At 41.2% G+C, this 24,931-nt stretch overlaps 1 protein-coding gene across 2 annotated transcripts in view; it reads left to right on the top strand.

The window, feature by feature from the left end:
* The window catches only part of Xpo7 (exportin 7), an 82,127-nt gene extending 65,176 nt beyond the window's left edge, over positions 1–16,951 (top strand). For both annotated transcript variants that reach the window (XM_047549110.1, XM_047549109.1), the window contains exons 16-28: positions 293–373; positions 1,271–1,334; positions 1,726–1,834; positions 2,769–2,875; positions 5,569–5,657; positions 6,239–6,346; positions 8,693–8,775; positions 9,043–9,257; positions 9,493–9,631; positions 12,278–12,438; positions 13,136–13,234; positions 14,239–14,366; positions 15,340–16,951. In XM_047549110.1, the coding sequence (XP_047405066.1) occupies positions 293–373; positions 1,271–1,334; positions 1,726–1,834; positions 2,769–2,875; positions 5,569–5,657; positions 6,239–6,346; positions 8,693–8,775; positions 9,043–9,257; positions 9,493–9,631; positions 12,278–12,438; positions 13,136–13,234; positions 14,239–14,366; positions 15,340–15,433 (1,477 nt within the window). In that variant the 3' untranslated portion in view covers positions 15,434–16,951. The remainder of the gene's footprint in view (positions 1–292; positions 374–1,270; positions 1,335–1,725; positions 1,835–2,768; positions 2,876–5,568; positions 5,658–6,238; positions 6,347–8,692; positions 8,776–9,042; positions 9,258–9,492; positions 9,632–12,277; positions 12,439–13,135; positions 13,235–14,238; positions 14,367–15,339) is intronic.
* The last annotated feature ends 7,980 nt before the right edge of the window (positions 16,952–24,931 follow it).

Below are 24,931 nucleotides of genomic sequence, written 5' to 3'. Positions count from 1 at the left end.
TACCCTTGCTGCAGAAATCAGCCCTGGAGTGCCCCAGAATTCCAAGGGCCTGGGTATGGGCCAGTGTAGCTTTGGAACCAAGTAGTGAAGATTATCTGAAGGATAATTTTTCTAGTCAACCAAATGTAAGTACGGAGATTTTATACCCATTTTTTTGTGGTCGTGATGTCTGTGAATTGGTGATGCAGATGTGTGGTGACTTGATGGATGATTTTCTTCTTCTCCCAGCCTTCAAGGAGACCAGGCAAATCAAAAGCGTCTCCTGCTTTTTTTTTTTGTTTTTGTCCTCCAGCATCACCAATTTGAAGTACTGGGGCCGCTGTGAACCAATCACCTCCAAGACACTACAACTTCTCAATGACCTCTCCATTGGATATCCTTTTCTAAGCTAGCTTCTGTGCACAGCATACAGTATGGCATGCTAGTCTTTGAAGTCATGGCCTCCTGCTGTTGCTAATTTCATTGACTATAGTATATACTTGGGTGTCCTCCATTTTCCTGAAGTCAAAAGCAGTACCCACACAGAATCCAAAATAATTCCAGACCCCCCCCCTAAAATGAGCCAACACAAAACTTAATAATTTACTATAGATGTATCCCTGGTTAGTCCTAAGGTCCTGAAATACCCAGGAGACCTAGTTCACAGGTGTACATTGTGGCTGAGGTTTTAACATCCTTAGTGAAAACAAAGTTCCCAGCTGACTGGTGGAAGCATCCTGATGCCAAGCTTTGCAACTGGAGTAGTGGCTGTCTTTCCTCTTGACTTGGATTATGTCTGCTATAAAGTTTGAATTGCTCTAGGTCAGCTTTTCACAACCAGGGGTCTACAAGAACAGTAAACCCTATAAAAGTATTTGAGCCATTTTTCTCCTCAGTTCTCCCAAAGGTTGTACACAGCTGGTGTCACTCTGAATAGGAAAAGAGTTTATTCGTGGTACACACTGGTTGCCTTAGGCGAGAGTGTAGGCTTAAGTTAGGTTCTCTCTTGGAACCCCCACCCAGGAAACCTACTCTAGGAGATTCATAATTCATAGGAGAAACTGCTGGGTTTTATTGATTTCCTTACAGATAGGTATTTAATATGACTGTTTTCTTATTGATCAGTTAAATACCGCTTAGAAGAGAACACTTTTATTCCTATTTAGTAATGGTATACTCAAGTGGTTTAGAAAAATAGATGTTTGGGTAAACTGTATTTAATCCTAGGGGTGTTTTTTTTTATCTTAAAGACTCTTGGTTGGCGTCACACTATCCTTGACTTTGTCTTTACGTACAGTAGTGTAAGGAAGCTAGTGAAGCTTAGTGCGGTACAGTTCATGCTGAACAATCACACGGTGAGTGATTTGAGCCCCTCTTCCCATCCTCTCTCCACCATCCACACACATGAGGAGAGGTCAAGCTGAGGTCCTGGCTGCCACCGCAGCACAGGCTGTTCCCACTCCCATCACGCTGCCAGATTACAGTTCCTAGTGTCAGAGCTACTTTTGGGGATCAGGATGACCTGAGCTATGTTGATGTCACCTGCTACATTCATACCTGAAATAAGTTGTTAGCAGGTAAACAACCACATAATTAAAAAAAGAAAAGAAAAATACCCTTACATCCTTAAGGAATGACCATGGAGCCATTAGCCTAAAAGGGCTCAGTAATTCTCAAATTACTGGCTTGCATTCTGCCTCTAACCCATGTTTTTACCTTTTTAACTTGTTTTCTTTTTTTCAATAGAGCGAGCACTTTTCATTTTTGGGTATTAACAATCAGTCCAACCTGACTGACATGCGGTGTCGGACTACCTTCTACACAGCACTTGGGCGTCTCCTCATGGTGGATTTAGGTACTGCAATAAATCCTAGAGGCTCACGAAGTAATCTGGCACTGTTTAAATTTTTAGTTGAGGACAGAAAACCAGATGTGGGGGAAATCTTCTCTGTTGTTTCAGTAATAGCAAAACCATCTGAAATAACAGTTGAATTTCACCAAGAACACATCATGCTGGCGTAGTCCCTATAACTGGAAGGGAATACAGCATGTTCCCAAAGTTTCTGTCTGATATGCATTGACTACGAAATTCTCATCTGTAAAGTAAAGGAATTGTGCTTTGAGACTGCTAAACGTATCCTGTTGGCCAGATATCTCCTCCACCCCAAGTTGAGGTGCAACCCACTAGAGACAGTCAACAAGGGTTCATTGTTCAGGTCTCTAGCACGTAGGAACCAGGAGCATTTAATCATCTTGTAGCACTGGTGGTGATAATAGTGGTTTGGGTCAACTAATAACTGGAGCTCAGTGGTTATTCTAATTTTAAGCTATTTGAATTTAATCCTACTAAAATGACATGTGATCTAGGTTTATGAAAAATTACAAGGAAAAGAAAAATAAACATGAAGAAAGCGTCCCAAGTACCTCTTTCAGGCTCAAGTCTTGCCTAGTTCTCATATCAGCCATTGTCCTTTCTTGACTGATTCTAGTTCTTAATGAAGGCAAAATAAATCATGTTATTCCTAATACACATACATATATCTCTGATACTGTGACTTGATCTAAAGAACTTAGGGCATTCCTGCACTAGAAAGTTTGTTGTTTTCTACTTTTAGAATTTGTTGACTGTATATACATTTTGTTCTTAAATTACTGTGAATTCCTGTTAGGATGAAGGGACCCTTGGAATTACACTGGGGCCTACTCATCTTTAATCCCAGCTTATTTCTCAGGCACACAGCTTCGATTTGTTGGAATCAGGGTGACACGTGGGGTTGTTTCCCTTGCAGGAGAGGATGAAGATCAGTACGAGCAGTTCATGTTGCCACTCACAGCAGCGTTTGAGGCTGTGGCCCAGATGTTCAGCACTAACACTTTCAATGAGCAAGAGGCAAAGGTAAGTCTGTCACCCACCAACTGATCAGCTTCTGGTGGAACAGAGTCCCTGAAAGAGTCCAGGTTAGCCAGCACTGCCAAAGTAGTGCTCATCCTTATACTACCCACTGGTTAGCACGTCTTCTCTTGGGATTGTGAAATTAGAGAAGTAATAGAGATTTATATTAAAGTCTAACTTTTTATATTAAAGTATATTTATTCTTAAGCATCTCAAGATTTTTTAATCTGCATTTTCAGATTTATTAACATAAAGTATTTACAGTTTCCTGACTTTTTAGTCACTGCTATATCTTTATAATTAAAGATTTTCATTTTTGATACTGCATATTTTTTCATTTTTGATACTGCATATTAGAACTTTTGCTGTTTTTCTTGTCTTTTTTTGTTACCAGGATTTGAACCATGGGCACCTTACCATTGAGCCACATTCCCAGCCCTTTTTATTTATTTATTTAGTTTTTTATTTTGAGTCAGGGTCTCACTAAATTGCTGAGGCTGGCTTTGAACTTGTGATCCTCTTATCTCAGACCTCCGAGTTGCTTGGGATTACAGGGGTCTGCCACCATTGCTTTTCTGGATCAATCCTGAGTAGGATTTTTTCAGTTTTATTAGTCTTTGACAAAAAACAAAAGCAAACATTTTTTGGTTTTACTGTAGTTCTGTTGTGTGTGTTTTCTGTTGTATTCATTTCCACTTTAGTTGACTTTATTCATTTCCACTCTCATCTTCATTTTCATGTTACTTGCTTTAGAGTTACTCAGTTGACTTCTTTGCAGCCCTTCTTTCCTGATATAATCAACACAAAACTGTTAATGCCTCTTAGCATATTATCCCACGTTTATTTTGATTGTGGTAAAAATACATAAATTTTACCATCTTAGCTGTTTTGTGTGTACAGTTTAGTAGTGTTAAGCCTTTCTACATTGTTGTGAAACCAATCTTCAGAATCCACAAGGTTTTTTTTTTTTTTTTTTTTAATATTTGTGTATACTTGATGAGTTTTTTTGTAATTTCCCATTTCCATTAAGATTCCTTCTTTGAATTTCTATATGTATGGATCTTAAGTTACTTTCAGTTGTTAATATCTGACTCTCCAAATTGTCGTTCCTTGATTGTTGCTTTCTTGATCTTTTTATTTCACACACCTGCTCTCCTGACCTAGAGGCAGCTGCTCAAATCAGAAGGTGCCAGGACATTAATATATTGGTAGTGCCTTCCCCTGTGTCCCTAACAGCACCATGCTGAGTAGGAGAGCCACCAGATTGGGTATTGCCAGGCTTTACCTGATATTGTAAAGTTCTCCTTTTTTGTCTGAGTGCCATAGTTTTCCACCTTCACATCAGGCTAGTCAGCAACATCACTTTGTCCAACGCTACCCTTTATCCTTGTATTTTAAGATCTGATGGGTACCATTCAAAAAGATGAGAGAGTAAATGTGGAACATATTGGTGACTTAGGCTACAGTATTAACCAATATCAAGGACTTAATTAAGGGGTATCAGTGAATATCATGTGTTTTCCTATCATATTAGTTCCATAAAAAGCAGGTAAAAATTACCCAAAAGACTGTCCTTGGCCTTGGACTACAGCAGTCAGACACATCTTTGTCACGTCCCATGGAACAAGTCTTTTAGATTGACCATGTTTTAGATTAGAAAATTGAGCTTCTGGTATCAGCTCAGGAATAGAACTATTTGCTTAAAGCACACTCTTCACAGAAGTGTGGTAATTTTTTGCCAAAAGAGTCAGGATCCCCATATGTTCTACCTTCTTGAGCATATTGATAACTGTTCAAGTTTATAAAAACATTGTTAATGCTGATAGAACCCCCAAGTAAAAATTCTGTTGACAAAGTATTGGGTTTGAAGTCTTGGTGCATGCTGTGGGTCCTAAGATGGGCCCTCCTGCCACCTAGCAACATGAGCACTAGCAAGTCATTCCGCCTCTTTAAGACCATGTCTCATTCACATCTCTGTCAGAGGAGAGTACAGTAATTTACAGCCCCAAGATAAGACATGATAGTCTTATTTCCAGACCCAAACCAAAGAGAAGGAACTACATAGATTGCCCCTTGTTTTCCCTCTGGTAGGGTCTACGTTTGAGTTCTTTTAAGACACAGACCTTTAGGATATGTCTCTTCTACCTTTTCTTCTGTGGGCCTTTTTTTTTTTTTTTTTTTTTTTAATCTTTTTTTGCTTACATTTATCACTTTAATATCTGTAAAACTTTCAGCCTTGTTTTTTGCTATACTGAGCCACAAACCATCCTATTTTCTTAGTACAGGTTGCATATCCCTTATCTGAAATGCTTACATCAGATTGTTTCAGATTTTTTTTTACTTCTTGTTTTTTAAATATTTGCATATACATAATGAGGTATCTTGGGGATAGGATCCAAATCTAAACACAAAATTCATTTGTTTCATATCACTCAAAATGTTTTGAATTTTTGAGCATTTCCTACTTTGGATTTTCATTTGAGGGTTCTCAACACGATAACAAGCTTTTCAGAACTTATTTTCCAAGTGAAAAGATCCCATTCTAGCTTGGAGGAAATTGATGCACAATATTCGGGGAGTATCTGTTAAACAGTGGAAGGAAGAATTTGATTACTTACATGATGTGTGAATTCCCCCATTAGATGATTATAGATTTGGCTTTTCTTCTATTTTTACATTATTGTCTTCTATTACAGCGAACCCTAGTTGGCCTAGTGAGAGACCTGAGAGGGATAGCTTTCGCCTTCAATGCCAAGACCAGCTTCATGATGCTGTTTGAATGGATGTATCCTAACTCAAACTAAAATTATAGTATACAAGCCTTAACTGGAGTATGACTTTATGATGGATTATCAGGACGGGGAATTGGCAAGGGTAGCATGGTGAGGCAAGAAGATGAGGAATTTCCCATAAGGTCTGCCATGTGTCCTATAAGCCACCACTGCAAAGTGGTCTAACAGCACAATGTTGCCTGAGGTTAGGACATGAATGAGGTCATTCCCCAGTTTCTCTTTTACTGAACATCACTGTGGAACTGTTGCATGTAAACTCCATTACACTTAGAAAAGAGAGATGGTTCAATATACTCCCCACCCCAAAAAAGAAGGAAAGAAAGAAAAGAAAAACAATTTTTAGGAATTAGGAAGTCTAAATTTACTTCACAATCTTAAACAGACCATTTCAAATCTGCATGCCTCAGTTTAAATATTTATGTCAAGGAAATAGCTTATCCCGTGTCCCATCATAGCAGTGGTAAAGAATAAATAACAATATGAAATACGTTGTGCTTTGCAAAAAGAAAGGCACTGTATAAAGTGTATCTATCTTTCTGGATTCAGAAATTCTTCCTTAGCTTCTCATTTACAGTTACCCATCCTACATGCCAATTCTCCAGCGGGCCATTGAGCTCTGGTACCATGACCCAGCCTGCACCACACCTGTGCTCAAACTGATGGCTGAACTAGTTCATAACAGGTAAACAGGCAGAAGACATCAGAAGGGCACAGTTGCCCCTTTAGCTGAGAAAACCCTGAGAGAATTTTCTTTATCTCATGCTTTGGGAAAACTGGGAGATAAGATGCACTGCTATCAAATTGGAAAACCTACAGAAGTTTCTTTTTGTTTGAAAGAATATCCCCAACCACACAAAGCCATAGCTGCCTGCAGGAAATAAGTCTTGTATCACTCTCAGGATTTCCATTCTTATGAGAAGGAAGTTTGGCAAACAAGATTCTGATTTCCCTGTCTACAGATATAAAAGTCAATGTGGTAATGGTGTCATGTCTGGCACATTTCAGAGTAGAGAAGGACATGAAATGTATGCAAATATCCTTCCTTTAGAAAGGTGCTTATTGGACAAACTGAAGAGGGATCAATAAAGTTTTACTTTTGTTGAATAGTAAGAAAGACTTCCAAAACACCACATTTTAAATTTACCCAACAATTTATGAATGGTTAAAAAGAAAAGGCCAGCACCTTAGCTTTGCTAGAATTTCAGGTGTATGTATCTGTCTCTCTTGGCACCCTGAGAGAATTGGTTTTCAAAACTACCTTAGAGCTGGGTGTAGTGGTGCACACCTGTAATCCCAGCTACCCAGGAGGCTGAGCAGGAGGACTGCAGGTTCAAAGCCAGCCTTGTCAACCTAGTGAGACCTTGTCCTCACTAAAATTTTAAAAAGGTCTGGGGATGTACTTCAGTAATTTATAAAATAGACACTTGAGAGCACCCAACCTGTGTCAGGCCACATCTGTATCTGTTGTGGTAGGCAGAATCTCTGCTTTCTTCACTGTCACATGCAGTAAGAAGGACAAACAATACCAAAAAGTACAAAAGGCAACTTCAGGTTGTGATTAAGTGCTGGGAGTGGGGGGGAATGAAAGGAATAAGAGGCTCAGGGAAGGCCTCTTAGAGACCTCAGTGACAGAAGACTGATAGCCCTGCAAATGTAAGGGGTGTTCTAACCAAAACACAGCTGCAGGAGTGCTGAGAGAGGCTGAACTGCTGGGATCTGAGACAGAAAATGCCACTGATAGGAGCCTGGTGAGTGGAGGCTGTACAGAGAGTCGAACCTCAGCAGAGGCCAGTTCTCCTGGTGCCTGGTGCAGCAGCAGAGAGGAATTGGCATCAACTCTCATTGCAGTGTGAAGCTTGCTTATTTTAAGCAAGGTTGTAAAATGATCTTGGTTACATCATCTAAAGGTATTGTTCTAGCTGCCTAATGTGTAAATAATGGGGACCGCTGCAGGCAGGAGTGGAAACAGGGAGGTCCCATAGGCAGTAGGTGGGTTCAAGGCATATTTTAGAACTAGGTCTTCATGGATTTGATGGAGACAGGGGAGTCAAGATGGGCTCCTGGATTTGAGACTTCACCAACCTTTGTCAGATGCTCAAATCTGAGCAACTAGGGAGACTGAGGCAAGAGGATCACAAATTCAAAGCCAACCCTTGTCTCCAAAGGGGATAGGGGTGTGATTCAGTGGTAGAGCACCCCTAGGTTCAGTCCCCAATATCACCACCACCACCACCCTGCCAAAAAAAAAAGAAAAAAAAAAAAAAGGAGGAAATCTGACCCAAAAAGAGGTTTTATGGTCTGATGAACAAAGAACTCAAAACAAGATTGTTGAAAAAATTTTCCTTTTCTGCCTGACTTCTCTTGTGGCAATCTAAGTTCCTTTGTATCTTTTCTTCTTCTAAAGTGGTAACAATGTATATACCCCTTCCTCCCTAAGTTGCCACTGAGGTTGTAAGTGTGATTAAATTATTGCCCAAAGGACTGTGATAGAAGCTATATGTCAAGAGAAATGGGGGATTTTAAAAGAGTAATTTTATATACTGCCTCTTTTTGTTTGCTTTAGCACTAGGATTGAACCCAGGGGTGCTCAACCACTGAGCCACATCTCCAGTCCTTTTATTTTGAGACAGGGTCTCACTAAGTTGCTGAAGCTAGCTTCCAACTGCATTCTCCTGCCTCAGCGTCCCAAATTGCTAGGATTAGAGGCATGAGCCACTACACCCAGCTTGTTTTTCAGCTTTTCTTTTTCAGTGGAAGGGATGGAACTCAGGGTTCACATATGCTAGGCAAGCACACTACACTGAACCTCACCCCAGCTCTGTTTGTTTCTTGACAGTTTTTTTAATTTCAGCACTGGAAACATGAATATAGCGTGTTGGTCTTTTAGAGATCAGCAACATAACTGTTTAAATATCTTCAGCTAACTTGGTTATCCTCACCTTGGGACCTACTCTAGTGAGAGCTTCATGTACCCCTATGTTCCAAGAAAACCCTTTTGACTCTTTCTCCCTCTGTGTTCTCTGCTCAGATCCCAGCGACTCCAGTTTGATGTCTCTTCCCCCAATGGCATCTTGCTCTTCCGAGAAACCAGCAAGATGATAACGATGTACGGTAGGTACTTTAGAGGAACGGGCTCCTGGAGGTGAATCTGGCTCAGCCATCACACTGTAAGCAGCATGCAGTCTCAGGTTAGCCCTGGCAGTAGTCAAGACAGCCTTCCTGGGGGTGCTCTGTTTTTCATATATATGTATCACAGGGCCAGCTGCTAGCAAGGGCCTGCTAGAACTTGTATACCTTTGGAATAGGAGGGTCAGGGTGGCATAAAAACTATTAATTCTGAAGTGACTGATTAAATATTTATCTTACGTGTCTACTCAGGCAATCGCATCCTGACATTAGGAGAGGTCCCAAAGGATCAAGTGTATGCTCTAAAACTCAAAGGCATCTCCATCTGCTTCTCTATGCTGAAGGCTGCTCTCAGTGGGAGTTATGTCAATTTTGGAGTCTTCCGTCTCTATGGAGACGATGCCCTGGACAATGCTCTGCAGACCTTCATTAAGCTGCTTCTCTCTATTCCCCACAGTGATCTCCTGGTAAGCCTTAAGCCTCATTCACTGATAGGATCTTGCCCCTCATCACACTTTTTTTTTTTAAACCTGTGACTATGATTGAATGTTTCTCCCAAGAAACTACAAGCTGACTCCTTTCTGCTATAACAAGCTTTTTGTTTAACCAATTGAAAGGAACTAAACTATTTTATTTAAGGTCTGCCTCCACCATGCTGAAGCCTGCACTGACTAGGCTGATCTTCTTCCTTCTCTGCCACAGGATTACCCCAAGCTCAGCCAGTCTTATTATTCACTACTGGAAGTCCTGACGCAGGACCATATGAACTTTATTGCAAGCCTGGAACCTCATGTTATTATGTATATTCTCTCTTCCATTTCTGAAGGACTTACTGCACTTGGTAAGCACCTCAGTGGACTGATTTATATACCACTTAACTAAACAGAAGGGGAGAATCCTGCCCCAGTGTTCAAAGGATTATTATATTAGGGAGTGGACCCTAACAACAGAGTATGATAGTCATAGTACATTCTCATGCAGCAAGTTCTTAGTGATCCCCTCCTAAGTACTAGGCACTGTGTGAGACACTAGAATACTATAATTAACAACACATAGTCCCTGTCTTTAAAGAGCTTTGTATCTGGTAGATGAAACAGACACACAAATGGACACCTGCCTGTTTACTATATTTACACACTGCAGTGGGGTGAGTGCAGTGTGCCACAGGCCCTCAGGAAGAACATCTAATCTCCTGGCTTTGAAAAGGTGGGGTCAGGGAAGGCTTGACAACAAAGCATACATACCAAGCTAGGCTCATGGTGCCCACCTGTAATCACAGTGGCTCAGGAGGATTGCATGTGTGCACATATAAACACAAAAATTTGGGGGAGATAACCTAGAAACAAGATGGTCAATAGGAACTGCATGGACTAGGATGAAAAAAGTTATGGAGCTGGTTGTATAAAAAACCCACAGCTTCTACTGCCCTTAGGAAAGCGTCTGAACACCCTAACCAGGTGCCTTCGTGACATTCAAATTTGCTCCTACTCACCAATTCAGCTTCACTTCATTCCTAACTCTTCTGCATTAGTGTAGCTATCTGGAGTTCTTGGCTCCTTCTTGCCAACAGGGTTCATGGCTAGGAACTTGGGTAACACCTGTGCAGCTTTGCTATGTATTTTTTTTGTACTAGGGATTGAACCCAGGGGTGCTCAACCACTGAGCCACATCCTCAGTCTGTTTTTTTTTTTTTTTTTTTATTTAGAGACAGGGTCTTGCTAAGTTGCTTAAGGACTCCCTCAGTTGTTGAGGCTGGCTTTGAACTTGCAGTCCTCCTAGGCAAAACAGAAATAATCAAGTTAACTGCAGAATAATCAAGATACATTAAAAATGTACACAAAATGGCTTCTGGGTTATCTGTTGTGAATTATCCATATGTCTGTGCCACTTCTGTGGTACACATTTACTTCCATCAGGAGCATATCCATATCTAGAACAGTCCAGTCAGGTGTCAGATCTTGCTTTGGAAAACTGTTTTATACCTTCTTAAAAATAGAGGGACCTTTCTGGGCACAGTGGCACACACCTGTAATCCCAACAGCTTGGGTGGCTGAGGCAGGAGGATCACAAGTTCAAGACCAGCCTCAGCAATTTAGTGAGACCCTAAACAATTTAGTGAAACCCACTTTAAAATAAAAAATTAAACAGACTAGGGATGTACTTTAGTGGTAAAGTGCCTCTGGGTTCAATCCATAGTACCAAAAAAAGTTAGAGGAACCTCTGCACTCCAGGTATCAGAGAATTATTTACTCTTTCAAATATTCATCATTCAGCCCCTTTGCTTCTCCTAATTAGCATTCAGTCCACAGGTTCTGCTACCATGTTCCCTTGTTAAAAACTCACAGATGAATTGGGCACAATGGTATACACCTGTAATTCTGATGACTTGGGAGGCTGAGGCAGGATGATTGCAACTTTAAGGCCAGCCTCAACAACTTAGTAAGACCCCGTCTCAAAATAAAACATTAAATGGGCTGAGGGTATAGCCCAGTAGTAGAACATCCCTGGATTCAAGCTTTATTTAGTACAGGGGGGGGGGGGGGACAAAGACAAGTCTGGCTTTCCCCAAGATGCTTTGAAGATAACAATAAACCCCATTCTAAAAAATGTAGATGTCCACAGGCTGTATGAAGTAACTCAGAGCATAGACTCAAACCTCAGCCTTCTTGGATTCTAATCACAGTGTTTTCAGTTACTAGCAGTGTGATTTTTCAGCAAGTTTCACAAACTCTCCAAACTGCGGTTCTCTCATGTAAAATAGAACACAGACCTTCTAGAGTTCTTGAGAGGACAAAGATAATACCTGTCAAGTACTCAGCACAGTATTTTTGCACAAATGAAGTGCTTGCTGAAGACATAACATCCAACCCATTGAGCCAGTAATTTAATGTTTACTTATGTAATGTATTACCATACACTCAGTTTCAAACTTAGAAATTGGGCTCAGTATGGTGGCACACACCTGTAATTTCAGCTCTGGGGGAGACTAAAGGCAGGATTGTAAGCTTCAGGGCCAGCCTGGGCAACTTAACTAGATGCTGTCTCAAAACTAAAAATAAGGGACTGGGGTTGTGGCTCAGTGGTAGAGCACTCACCTAGCCTGCGTGAGGCACTGAGTTCGATTCTCAGCACCACATATAAAGAAATGAAAATAAATGTCCATCAACAACTAAAAAATATTTTTAAAAAATCATAAAAATAAAAAGTGTGGGAGTGAAGCTCAGTGGTAGCACTTGCCAGTGGTTCAATCCCCAGTGCTACCAAAAAAAACAAACTTAGAAATTGGGCCTTGCTGTATGATGGTACGATGGGGTGAGAGGTTAACAGGAAACAGCCTGAGTAGGACTTTGGCTACTCAAAATGGCCACATGCCCAATTTTAATAGTGTACCTCTCTGGCATCTCAGTCAAACGTGATCTCTGTTGCCCAAGTCACCTTCAGCAGCTCAGTATCCCTTCTCTCTTCTGCCTGCCCCACTTGGTTCCAGACACCATGGTATGCACAGGCTGCTGCTCCTGCCTGGACCACATAGTGACATACCTCTTCAAGCAACTGTCACGTAGCACCAAGAAGAGAACAACTCCCCTGAACCAGGAGAGCGACCGCTTTCTGCATATCATGCAGCAGCATCCAGAGATGATCCAGCAGGTAAGGGTGCTGCCAAGGGGTAGGAGGCAGTGATAGGTTGTCCAACAATAGAAGAGAGAGGAAGCCAAGCAAGATGATGAGTTAACCTCTCAGTTTCACACTGCTAAGGGAGAGTTCGTGTCTTAAAATTTCAGTGGACTGGATGCAGAGGCTTATGCCTGTAATCCCAGCAACTCAGGAAGCTAAGGCAGAAGAATCACAAGTCTAAGACCAGCTTCAGTAATTTGGCAAGACCCTGTCTATTATAAAAAGTAAAGGGCTGGGGAGATAGCTCAATTGGTAGAGTGCTTACCTTGCAAGCACAAGGCCCTGGGTTCAATCCCCAGCACCGCAAAAAAAAAAAAATATTAGGCTGGGGATGTAGCTTAGTGGTAAAGCACTCTGAGTTCAATCTCCAATATCCCCCCCACAAGGAAAAAAAGTAAAAATTATAGTGAATTTTGAAATTACTAAGTAATCATTGGATATGGAAAATCTGAAAAAAATCAGGTTCTGAATTATTATTCTGAATGGCACAAACCCTTTGCCTTGATCTGAGACCAGTACTTGGAAGCAATAGTACAAAGCTTCAGAAAATATTTGTCTTGTTTACCCTACACCGAAACATCCTTTAGCCTAACACCCTCCTCTATTGGGAATCTATCAACTTATCTTGGGTAGCCACATACTAGGTCACTGCCTGATTTTCCATTTTCAGATGCTGTCCACGGTGCTGAACATCATCATCTTCGAAGACTGTAGGAACCAGTGGTCTATGTCTCGACCTCTACTTGGCTTGATACTACTTAACGAAAAGGTAGGAGAACCAGCTTCCTGACTGCAGAAGCAGTGGTGACATACATTTGGCTGTCATTTTTCAGGTACTATGAGAAAGGCTTATAGAAAGCCAGGCATAGTGGTATAGCCTGCATTCTCATCTACTAGGGAGGCTAAGGCAGGAGGATCACAAAGTTGAGGCCAGTTTAAGCAACTTAGTGATACCCTGTCTCAAAAGAAGGGGCTAGGAATATAGCTCAGTGGTAGAACACTTGTCTAGCATGCATGAGACCCTAGGTTCAATCCCTAGTACTGCAAAAAATTAAACTAAGTAAAGACTTCTAGAAATACCCCAGAAGTATGGCAAAACCAGAAATTTACTGAGCATGCCCTATTCAGCTTGCCTGTTACAAGTAGTGCTTGTGGCAGTTCAAAGGGTAAAAGGTGGAGAATTCATTTCCTCCAAGTAGTAAGAGAAACTCCTTTAAAAGAAGAAAGTACCTGTATACCAGCTCACTTCATAAATCAAATTTTAATTCCAGCTCTATCAAAAACAACAGGTCGGGGCTGGGGATATAGCTCAGTTGGTAGAGTGCTTGCCCTGTAAGCATAAGGCCCTGGGTTCAATCCCCAGCACCACAAAAAAAAAAAAAAAAAAAAAAAAAAAAAAAAAACAGGTCTTGAGATTTCTATAAAAGAAAACATCTTAAGGAGCTTTACAAATTTAAAATTCCTGATGTTTAGTTGGGCACACTCCTGTAATCCCACCTACCCAGAAGACTTGGGCAAAAGAGTCACAAAACCAGCCAGGGCAACTTAGCAAGGCCCTGTCTCAAAATTTTAAGAAAAAAGAAGAGGGTGTAGCTCAGTAGTAGAGTGCTCACACAAAGTCCTGAATTCACTCTTCGGTATCACCAAAAATAATAATTATTTTTCTAAGTAGAATGAAGACATACTATCCTGAATTAAAAAAAAAAAAGTAACAGAAGGCTAATTTGCTTTTCCCCATCTTCTCTTACCTTCTGTTTCACTCCTTGCCCACAGTATTTTTCTGACCTAAGGAACAGTATCGTCAATAGCCAGCCACCAGAGAAGCAGCAAGCCATGCATCTGTGTTTTGAAAACCTGATGGAAGGCATTGAGCGGAATCTTCTAACAAAAAATAGAGACAGGTAAGTACAGAGGACCCTGCCAAGAAATCCTGGGCAACTGTTATATTTTAAATCATTGAAAGGAGGGTCATTTTCTGTATTTGAAGCCCATCTAAACCAACACTGTCCAATAGAAAGCAAACCACATGTATAATTTTAAATTTCTTAGTAGCCACATTTTTAAAAAGTAAAAAGAAACAGGCAAAATTCATTTTAATATTTTATGTAACCCAGTTTATCTAAAATATGTCAATATATAATCAGTTTACACTTGGGTCTTAACATTCATTTTATTGTATTATCCTAAATTTTTTTATACTTACTGGCACACCTCAGTTCAGAAGCTAAATTTCATCAGTCATCCTTGATCTCTATTTAGATTTCATAAATTTCTTGTTGACAAAGTAGATTCCCATACCCAGGTTGTTCCAAACATACTAAGAAGTTTTCTAAGTAGCCGAACTGATTATCTGGGGGTTTTAATTCATTTTTATTTAATTTTAATTAAGGTGTTTTAATTTAAAATTAACTAAAATCTGACTGGGAAACTGAATTTTAAATTGTTTGATTCAGTTCTAATTTGTCCCTGCCACAGATATGGCTCACTAGCATGTGGTTAGCAGCTGCCATTTGGGAAACAGAGCTCCATACCACTGCTCTCTTGGCATTAAGAAATGAGACAGCCTCATCCTCTTATACCACCCTCCCTTTGTGAGGGTTACTTCCCACCCCTGTGATTGATACTCCTTTTGTAATGCCATGGTGGATTGCAGGTCCCTATATTTGACCATCTCTAGCTTACTATGAAATTGCCAGGTAGAAAGTGGGGCAAAGCTTAGCCAACTTTCCCTTTTAGTTTTAAGAGTGAGATAGAAACTGACCTAGAACGGGAATCCATCTATTCCTTTGTTTTTCTTCTCAGTAGCCACTCCTCTGCTATATATAAAACCTTCCCCTTCCACTCTCCCCCAATCCACATGCATCCTCTCTGCAGGTTCACCCAGAACCTGTCAGCATTCCGTCGAGAAGTCAACGACTCGATGAAGAATTCCACTTATGGCGTGAATAGCAATGACATGATGAGCTGACACCTCCTTGGACTCTACTTGTACAGAGCAGCGTCCCTTTGGTGTGGCCCAGAGGGGTGAACAATTGCAAGGGGAAGGGCCTGGCTGATCCTGGCTTCTTCCTCCAGGGGTGTGGGGAAAATGCAGAGGTCAACTAGCTACTTCCCCAGGGAATGGGGGTGTGTGTGCACTCACTAGTGGGCAGGGCGCTGCTGGTTCCTGGGCGTCTGGGTGGGAAGGGTGGTGGGAGGAGACAGAGACACAAACATCTGAGACTCCAGCCCCTTCCTCCTGGGGCCACCCAAGTGGGGAGAACCCCCAGTGTCCTGCCACAACCTGCCTTGTATAAACATGTACATTTTTTCATAACATTTTGAACAAGGTTTATATTGACTCAAGTTTAAAAACAAAAAGTGTGACTGAAAAATTTTTACAGAGTCTAGTGCACCAATGCTGATGTGAGGGGTTATGTATGCGAGTGAAGAAAATGTGTATTCTGGTGGCCTGAAGCTTTACTGGACAAGGATGTGTGAAAGTGCAGAGATATATTTAGTGACACAGTGTAGAGAGGCAAAAAAAAAAGTAAAAATTCCAAATGTATATTTTTTCTTATTGCCCTTTCCTTGCCCCCAAAATGATCACTTCCTGTTGCTGTATTAACCCTTGTTATTAGGAACTCTAAGCCATGCCAGAGCACGGTCCCTCTCATTTAACTGTGGATGCTGCCCTAGGTCCCCTGACCTCTTGCAGTGACAAGTAACTCCAGCTAAAAGTGTTTGGTGTTCTTATCTCCATCCTTTCTCCCACTTTGCTTACCCTCATCCTCAGACAGATGCCTCTTGCTTTTAAAAGTTGGATTTAACTATGTGTTTTAGGGTTCTTGGTCTCTGCAAAAGGGAGAGACCACAGAGAAGTAAATGAGCCAGTTGCTCTCTGGTTGAGCAATTTGGGTGAGTCCACCAGAGGCCTAACTGCGTGTGGCCATGACTTTGTCTTCCCCAGCCCTCAAGGCAGTGTGTGTGGGTGTGTGTGTGGATATTTATGTATGTACCCTGCACTCGTGAATGTATGTACTGGAGGAAGTTACGACAGGGGAGGGGTTCTTAATAACAAGGTCTACCTAGCATGAAGTATTTAACATTTTCCCACCCCTTGAAAATATACATTTTTATAAAATGAAAACCATAATAAATGTTTTGAATATAAAAAAAATTAACCTACAGAGGAAAATTAATGGAGAAAGCTATTTGCCTTGTACTTTTTCCACAATTGTTGCTGCTAGTTGTTCACATCTCTAGTTCAGCTCTTGCCCATGGGACACTCATCAATTAGGTTTTAATTTTATTTCTCTCCTCTACCCCCAGAAACAAGCCTGTTAATTTTTTTTTTTTTTTTTTTTTTTTTTTTTTTCCTTTTCCTCTGGCGACTGTGTGGTGAATCCTTTCTTGCGTGATCAGGTTGCGGATAGACTTGTAAGGGTGTTTGCTGCATACAGTGTAAGCATTGTGACCGCCAATAAACTTCAATGGTTTCTACTGACCTGGTTTCAGCAATCAAGTCGAGTGTGTGTTCAAGGACGTGTCTCACTCTAAACACAAAGCTGTTCAAAACATGCATTCTTAAAAGCCAGTGGGTGACAGAGTCCTCTCAACCTTAAAAATCAACTTGTTTCTCATTGGACTAAGTCTAAGTGGTGGCCACACCTATAATCCCAGTGACTGTGGAAGGTAAGGCAGGAGGATAGCACGTTCAAGGCTAGGTTGGGTAACTTAACGAGACTGTGCTCAAAATAGAAAAATAAAAAGGGCTGGGGATGTTGTTCAGTGGTAGAGCACCCCTAGGTTAAAAACAAAAAAGAACAATTCCTGGACTAAGTCTGACTCAATTTCTTTTAAAGTATGAGTGGTTCGACTGACATACATAGGGTATAGCATATGTCATCCCCAGATGTAAAGTGAAGCCACTCTCTATCTCTGCTTGCATCCAGGTATTAACATGGCCATGCATGGACAAGCAGTAATTAAAGAATGCCCAGCTTTCTTAATGTTCTGACATCATTCAATAGACCCTGACAAGTTCAAGGGCAAATGTTATTCCCTGGAATACTTTACAGACCTTATGGGCCAGATAATAGCAAATGAAGTACACTAGTGAATATGGACTCCTCCTAATTCCTGAGCTGCACAGTACCTAAGGATGTAGGAGCTTCATTATCAGGAACGCTGGAAAGCAGGCGTGTGTACCTTACTGTAGATTAATATCCAGTGATTCACAGGTTCAAGAGTGCCACTGTTGTCTGCCTTATATGCTCATTTTTTGTGCTGTTTCAGCCTTCTGGAAACATATCAGCTCAGTTCTAAGTTGTTTTGAAGACAAAAAAAATTTGTATTCTAATGGCAAATCTGTCTAGCACAAGTCTGATCCAGGCAACTCTGGAGGCTAGGGTGGGAGGATCTACAAATTCAGAGCCAGGCTCAGCAACTTAGCAAGACCCCCATCTCAAAAATAAAAGACAAAAAGGGCTGGGGACCTAGCTCAGTGGTAGAAGGCCCCTGGGTTCAATCCCCAGTGCCACCAAAAAAACAAACACAAAAAGGCAAATAGAATTGAGTGATGTAAGTTCCACCTGTAAGCCTAGAAGAGATACAAAATGGTGAGTGGTGAGGCTTCATTGATATGCAAAATACTCCTGGCACATACTCCAGGGACTTAGAATTCTAATTCTGAAAACAAAACAGGAACAATTTTCTCACAGGTACTTGAAGAAGGGTCCCCTTTGTTCCAACTATCTTGAGATGCCAGTCCATCTGCAAAATCCCAGAGCCTTTCCCCTTCCTTGCCACAAAAATAATTTGAGGCAAGAAACTCCTCAGGCATGGTGGTCTCCTCAGAACAGGCCGAGTATAGTGGCCAAGGGGCTGTTCCCTCCTAATTGCCAATTTTAAGAGTGGGTACCTCCCGCCAGTAGCCTCATTTTGGTAAAACATGATTCTTAATTTTATATGATTCAACCTAATAAAAGCGAAGTTATCTTAAGTCCTAGAAATCTTGTGGTTTTATTCAGTCAAAAAATGAATTTTATGGGCTGGGGAGATAGCTCAGTTGGTAGAGTGCTTGCCTTGCAAGCACAAGGCCCTGGGTTCCCAGCACCGCAGCAAAAAAAAAAAAAAAAAAAAAAAAAAAAAATAATTTTATGTAGGAGTCTATTCCTAGGCACTTTTTCCTGTACCTTACCATGAAACAACAAATTCTTTACTGTTGACTATTAAATGGTGTGTGTGTGTGTGTGTGTGTGTGTGTGTACTGATTTTGTTGGCTTGACCCAAATAGGGGTTATCTTTTCTCACGAAAGTATTAATCAAACGAAGGGAGGCAGACACTGTGGTGCACACCTGTAATCCCAACTACTTGGGAGGCTGAAACAGCAGGATTGCAAGTTTGAGCCCAGCCTGAGCAATGTAACGATATCCTATCTCAAATTTAAAAAAAAAAAAAAAAAAAAAAAAAAAGGGCACGGCAGCACACTCCTCTAATCCCAGGGACTCCAGAGACTGGGGCAGGAGGATTGCAAATTCAAGACCAGCCTCAGCAACTTAGACCTTGTCCTCAGAACAAATAAATAGGGCTCAGGGTCACATTTTTAACTTTTTAAATTTTAGGAAGTAATGACTTTCAGAAGATCCAACTTTCTGATGATAAATGACAGCCTACTAAGAAATAAAGGCTTTTCATTCTCCAAAACATGGGGTTATTAAGGACTTTTTACCCCCAAGTGGAAAAATGTTGAAGTGTACCCTATGAAATTTCACCCAGGTACACAGATCACTTTCCAAAATATCCATGGTAATGGGATAAAATGATAACAAAGGTCCAAAACACCTCCCTATGTCCTACTTGCCACAAGTCAACACTGTCCTCATATAAAATTTTTGGTTAGATCTAGAAACCTAAGCTGACATCTAATGTTGCCAAAGTCTCAAGTATTAAAGCAAAAAAGGTGAGGGGGGGAAAAAGTCACAGGGAACCTGTAAAAACCTTAACTGGGCCTTGCTTGAAAAATAAATTTTAAAAGAATAAAAATGTATTTATCAGCCATAATTATGCAACTTCCAGTTAGATGCTAGATAATGTCTAAAGGGGTTCTTGTCTTTAGCTTTCTTTTGGATCCACTACCTTTACCTTGGGTGCCTTAGATACTCTGAATTCACTGATTGTTAGCCACTTTGGTGTGTTTTCAGGGCCAGAAGATCAACTAGAGGAAGCAGCTGTCAGACCATTAGACATCAGACCATCAGGGTAGAGGGTGGAATCAAGTTTGGAAAGTTACTCCCCTTCAGAAAACACAGTTCTTGGAAAAACTTAACTGCTGCCCTTTGTCATTTGTTCATTCATCAAATACTTAGCATCTATAAATAGCTTTCTGATTGTCAGCAGTGGAAAAGGAAACTCTAAAGAAAAGCAGAAAATGTCATCTGCAAAGCAAATTTATTTCCACTCTTCTGTGTAAGATCCCTCAGTAGTTCAAACTGACTAAAATACAGTCAACAGGGGCAGGGGTTGTAGCTCAGTGGTAGAGTGATTGCATAGCACCTGTGAGGCACTGGGTTTAATCAGCACCACATAAAAATAAATAAATACATAAACACTTTTTGTCTACAACTAAAAATACTTTTCAAAAAATACAACAGGGCTGGGGGTATATATAGTTCAGTGATAGAGCTTGTGTTTAGTGTGTGCCGCATTCTGATTTAATTCCTAGCACCTCTCCTTCCCCACCTCCCCCCAAAAAACTTTGAACAGTTCTTAAGGCACCATACACAATTACACTTTCGTTTGAGATCCATGAAGAAAATTCATAATGCACTGAAGCATATGGCATCTATATAGCCTAGTTCATCTCATTGGGTTTGCAAAGGAGTGAAGAATGACAAAAAGGGTAATATCCTAAACTCTATTACTGTGTCACAGATTTAGCAAGTCAGACATCAGAATTCAAGGTCTGGAGGGACAACCAAACTCATGGTATAAAAACTGACCAATGGATTGTGAATTCAGCCTATGTAAAGGTCAGAGAGATACTGATAGGTACGCACCACAGCTAGTAAAAGGGTAGGAGAGTCTAGTCGGAAAACTCAAGCTTTCTCTTCCCAGCTCTTACGAGATTAATTGTACTCTGCAGTGAAGATAAAGCATCAACTCAAGCCGAATTACTTCAACTGGAAAATGAGAGTACCAATAAGAGTAACTGGCCAGTCAGGTGTGGTAGATGCCTGTTATCCCAGCTACTTGGGAAACTGAGGCAGGAGGACGACAAGGTCTTGGCCAGTTCATGCAACTTAGCATCCCAAAAAAGGGTCGGGGACCTAGCTCAATGATACGGCGCTCCCGGGTTCAAACCCCAGTATCAAAAGAAAAATGTAACAGGCCTTTATCAATTCATCAGAAAACTATTCCATTGTGTACAAACTTCACCAACCCAGCCACAAACACCGCGGTGGAATCCCTCCATTCAACCTGACAGACGCAACTGCTGCCACGGCCTCCTCACCCTCCTGCCTTTTCCTAGTCTGGAGGACCCTCTTTTCTCAGTCAAAACTCAAAGCCCGTTGTTCACCTACCCTTTCCTAGAACATAAAATCGAGCCCCACTTCCTCTCTAAAGCGCCCCCGTCCACGGTTTCCATCCCTGAATGCCTTAGGACCTACTCGTTTATTTGAACTGTTCTTAACCCCGTCCCCTCCCTGTCTCGCAACCAAAACACGCTCCTCTGGAGCCAGGACCAGGCGATCTTGTTAGGCCATGATGAATATAAGAATGTGTAAATTCTGGGTTGAGGGAGCGTCCGCAGAAGACGGTGAGTGGCAAGAGCAGGTGAAACTAATCTGAAGCTCTTGCAGAGCCCCGAGGCTGCCTGGTTCGGACCGGTTACACTCACATCATGACCACAGACCTCTACGGAAAGGAAAAGAGCAGGAGTCGTAGACACGGTCCCGCCCGGACCTCACGAAGGAAAAAGCTACCGCCCAACATGCGACTCTCTACTCCCCATCGGCGCTGCACCAGCAGCCGCCGGCCCGCGGACCCGGAAGTGATCCGCGCGCCCCTTGCGCCGGGAGCGGCGGTGTCCCGGTGCGTCTGCGCACACGGGTCCCAACCGCGCCCTTCGAGCGGCGTCGCTCGCCACGTCCCGCCCCGCCGTCCCACGCAGGCGCAGTCACGGACTCGGTCCTGCTGTAGGTTTGAGTTTGGGAGACTGTCGTTACAAGCGCTGCGAGGAGGGAGCGTTCTTGCGAAAGGCTGCCTCCCCGCCCGAGAGGGCTGGGTGCGGGGAGGACTCAGTGGAGCAGGCTTACTGAAGGGGATGCGCACCGTACGGCAAGGAGCGCTAGGAGGACGCAGGTGGGCAGGGCTGGCCAGTGGAGGAAGGCACGGACGCAGGCGTGAAACTTCGCCAGCCTTCCCGGGGGTTTCAGAAATCTGACTAGAGGTTGCAGCCCCGTATGTAAATCTCTGGATGAGGGGTGGGGCACAAGAGGTGAAATTTAATCCTAAAAGCTCTTGATTTCCAAGGCCACTTATCAAAAGCAACCTAGCGGCTCGTCTGTTTAACCCACCAGCTGGTGGGTAATACATTCGAACCAAGGCAAGGGTTGGGAGAAAGGAGTGAAGTGATACTAAGAGAAAAGAATCAACAGGGCTCTGTGACCAGATGCATTTGGAGAGTAAAGAAAAGACGATTCTAGCATGATTCTCTGGTTCCAGAATAGAGGGGCAGCTGAGTGAGGAAATGAGGGAGCGAGGGACAGGCAGTACGGGGGCGTGGGTACTGTAGGGAAGCAGAGCCTTTGATGAGTCTCAACGAAACTCTGATCCGAAGAGAATTCCCTGCTTTTGCTGGTGGCGCCTGAGAGACATCAGACTGAAGAAATAATACCAAACACACAAGTTCAGTAGGAGGGAACACTTCCAATTCATTTTACGAAATAGGCATCTCCCAAGCCGAATCCAGACATTAAATGAAAAAAGCGAAACAAACTTTTAGATTGCCATCCCTCATGAATTCATATGCAAATATAAACAAGACAAACCCAACAATATATAAGAGCTACCTTGACCAAGGGGGATTGATTGATCTAGGAATCAAGATCAAGGTTAATTTAACACCCCCAAAATAATAATTTACCATATAAGCAATATAAAGGAGAAATAATAGATTGTTTCAATAAATAAAAACGACAAAATTCAATACTTATTCATGATTTTTTTTTTCAGTGCTGGAATTGAACTGAGGGGCAGTTTACCACTGAGGTACATTCTCAGGCCTTTTTAATTTTTATTTTGAGGCAGTGTCTCACTAAGTTACCAAGGCTGGCCTCAAATCAGTGATCCTCCTACCTCCTGAATTGCTGGGATGACAGATATGCACCACCAAAACCCACTATTAGTGAATTAAAAAATATAAAATTTTGTTAAAAGCTTAACAAACTAGCAGTAGAAAGAAACTTACTGTTTTTGTTTTGTTTTGTTTTGGTTTGGTTTGTTTTGTTTTGTTTAATTTTTGGCTGAGCTGGGGATCAGACACAAGGCCTCATGTATGTCACCCTGCTCCAGCTCCAGCTTCAAAATAAATGTTCTCAAACTGATAAAGGACATCTACAAAAAGCCCATCACCAACAGCATAAGTACAGGTGAAAAACAGTGTTTCCCCAAAAGCCAAGAACGTTAAGGATGCCCATTCTCACCACTTCTATTTAATATTTTTCCTGGGGTTCTCATCTATAAAGCACAAGAAGGAAAAGGCACACTGATTAGAGAGGAAGAAATAAAATTCCACTCACAGATGTCGTGATTTAGGGTACCAAAAAACTACTGAGACTAATAAGTTAAATTTAGCAGAAACCCAGAATGCAAGACCAATAGACAAAAAACAATTGTATAGGGCTGGGGATGTAGCTCAGTTTGTAAAGTGCTTGCCTTGCATGTACAAGGCCCTGGGTTCAATTCCCAGCACCAAAAAAAAAAAAAAAATTGTATAGAGTGCTTGCCTAGCAAGCACAGACCCTGAGTTTGAACCCCAGCAACACACACATAAACATAGACACACACACAAATTGTGTTTCTGTAAACAATTCGAGGAAGAAATTTTTAAATATATGCCATATGCTGTGGCATCCAAACCATGAAGAACAAAAATAAACAAGATGGATGCCAGGGCTGGGCATAGTGGCACATGCCTATAATCCTAGTGGCTTGGGAGGCTGAGGCAGAAGGATCTCCAGTTCAAAACCAAAACCAGTCTCAGCAACTTGGGGAGGCCCTAAGCAAATTATCAAGACCCTACTTAGAAATAAAAAATAAAAAGGGCTGGGAATGTGGCTCAGTGGTTAAGCACCCATGGATTCAATCCCTGGTACAAAAAAAAAAAAAAGATACATGCAGCTCTGTACTCTAAAATCTGCAAAATACTGCTAAGGAAAATTAAAGATCTAAGTAGATTGTAATGTGTTCATGGAATAGATGAATCAAAACTATGTCAGTTATCCCCACATTGATCATCAATTTGCATCAATAAAATCCCAATAAAAATTTCAAAAGAGTTTGTTATAGAAACTGACGGACATAAATTTTACATGAAAATGCAAAGAATCTGGAATAGCTGAAGTATTTTTCAAATAGAATAACAGTTGGAGGACTTGTGATTTCAAGATTTACTATGAAACTATAGTGATCAAGACAGTGTGGTATTGGCCCTAGAGCAGGCATATAGATCTATGAAACAGAATGAGGTCCAGATATAAACCAACTTTTACAACTAATTTATTTTCAACAAAGATGCTAAGGTAAATCAGTAGGGAAAGGATAATCTTCAAAATTGGTACTAGAAGAAATGGGTATGCCATTGGGAGGCAGGGATGAACATTGATCCTTACCTAACAGTGTACACAAAAATTAACTCAATATTTCATAGGCTAATAGTTAAAGCTAACACCAAAAAGTCTAGAAGAAAACTTAGGAAAAAAAACTTTAATGACCTTGGGTTAAACAAAGATGTCTTAAAACCCCAAAGGCATGAACCATAAAATAAGGAAAAAGGGTTTGGGAATTTAATTCTGTGATAAAGCACCAAAACAAAACAAAAAAAAAAAAAAAAAAAAAAAAAGGAAAAAAGATTGGGTTTCATCAAATTTTGAAAAGACACCATCTAAAACATGAACCAGAAAGCCATAATGGAAGTGAAAAATCTTTGGAATACATAGATTTGACCCCAAACAAGTATCCAGCATATATAAAGAATCTCTACAACTCAATAAGAAAAATAACCTCAAATAACTCTTTTAAAATAGGCAAAATACTTGAACAGGATTTTTTTTAATTATTATATACACAAAACCAGTAATCCCTTGAAAAGATGTTCAACATCATTAGTCATCAAGGAAATATAAAAACCACAATGAAATCGCACTAGAAAATCAAATACATCTGCTAGAATGGCTAAAATTAGGAAGACTGACAATGCCA

Source organism: Sciurus carolinensis, chromosome 4 (genome assembly GCF_902686445.1).
Source record: "Sciurus carolinensis chromosome 4, mSciCar1.2, whole genome shotgun sequence".
Taxonomy (NCBI): domain Eukaryota; kingdom Metazoa; phylum Chordata; class Mammalia; order Rodentia; family Sciuridae; genus Sciurus; species Sciurus carolinensis.
This window is presented reverse-complemented; position numbering and strand designations above follow the sequence as displayed.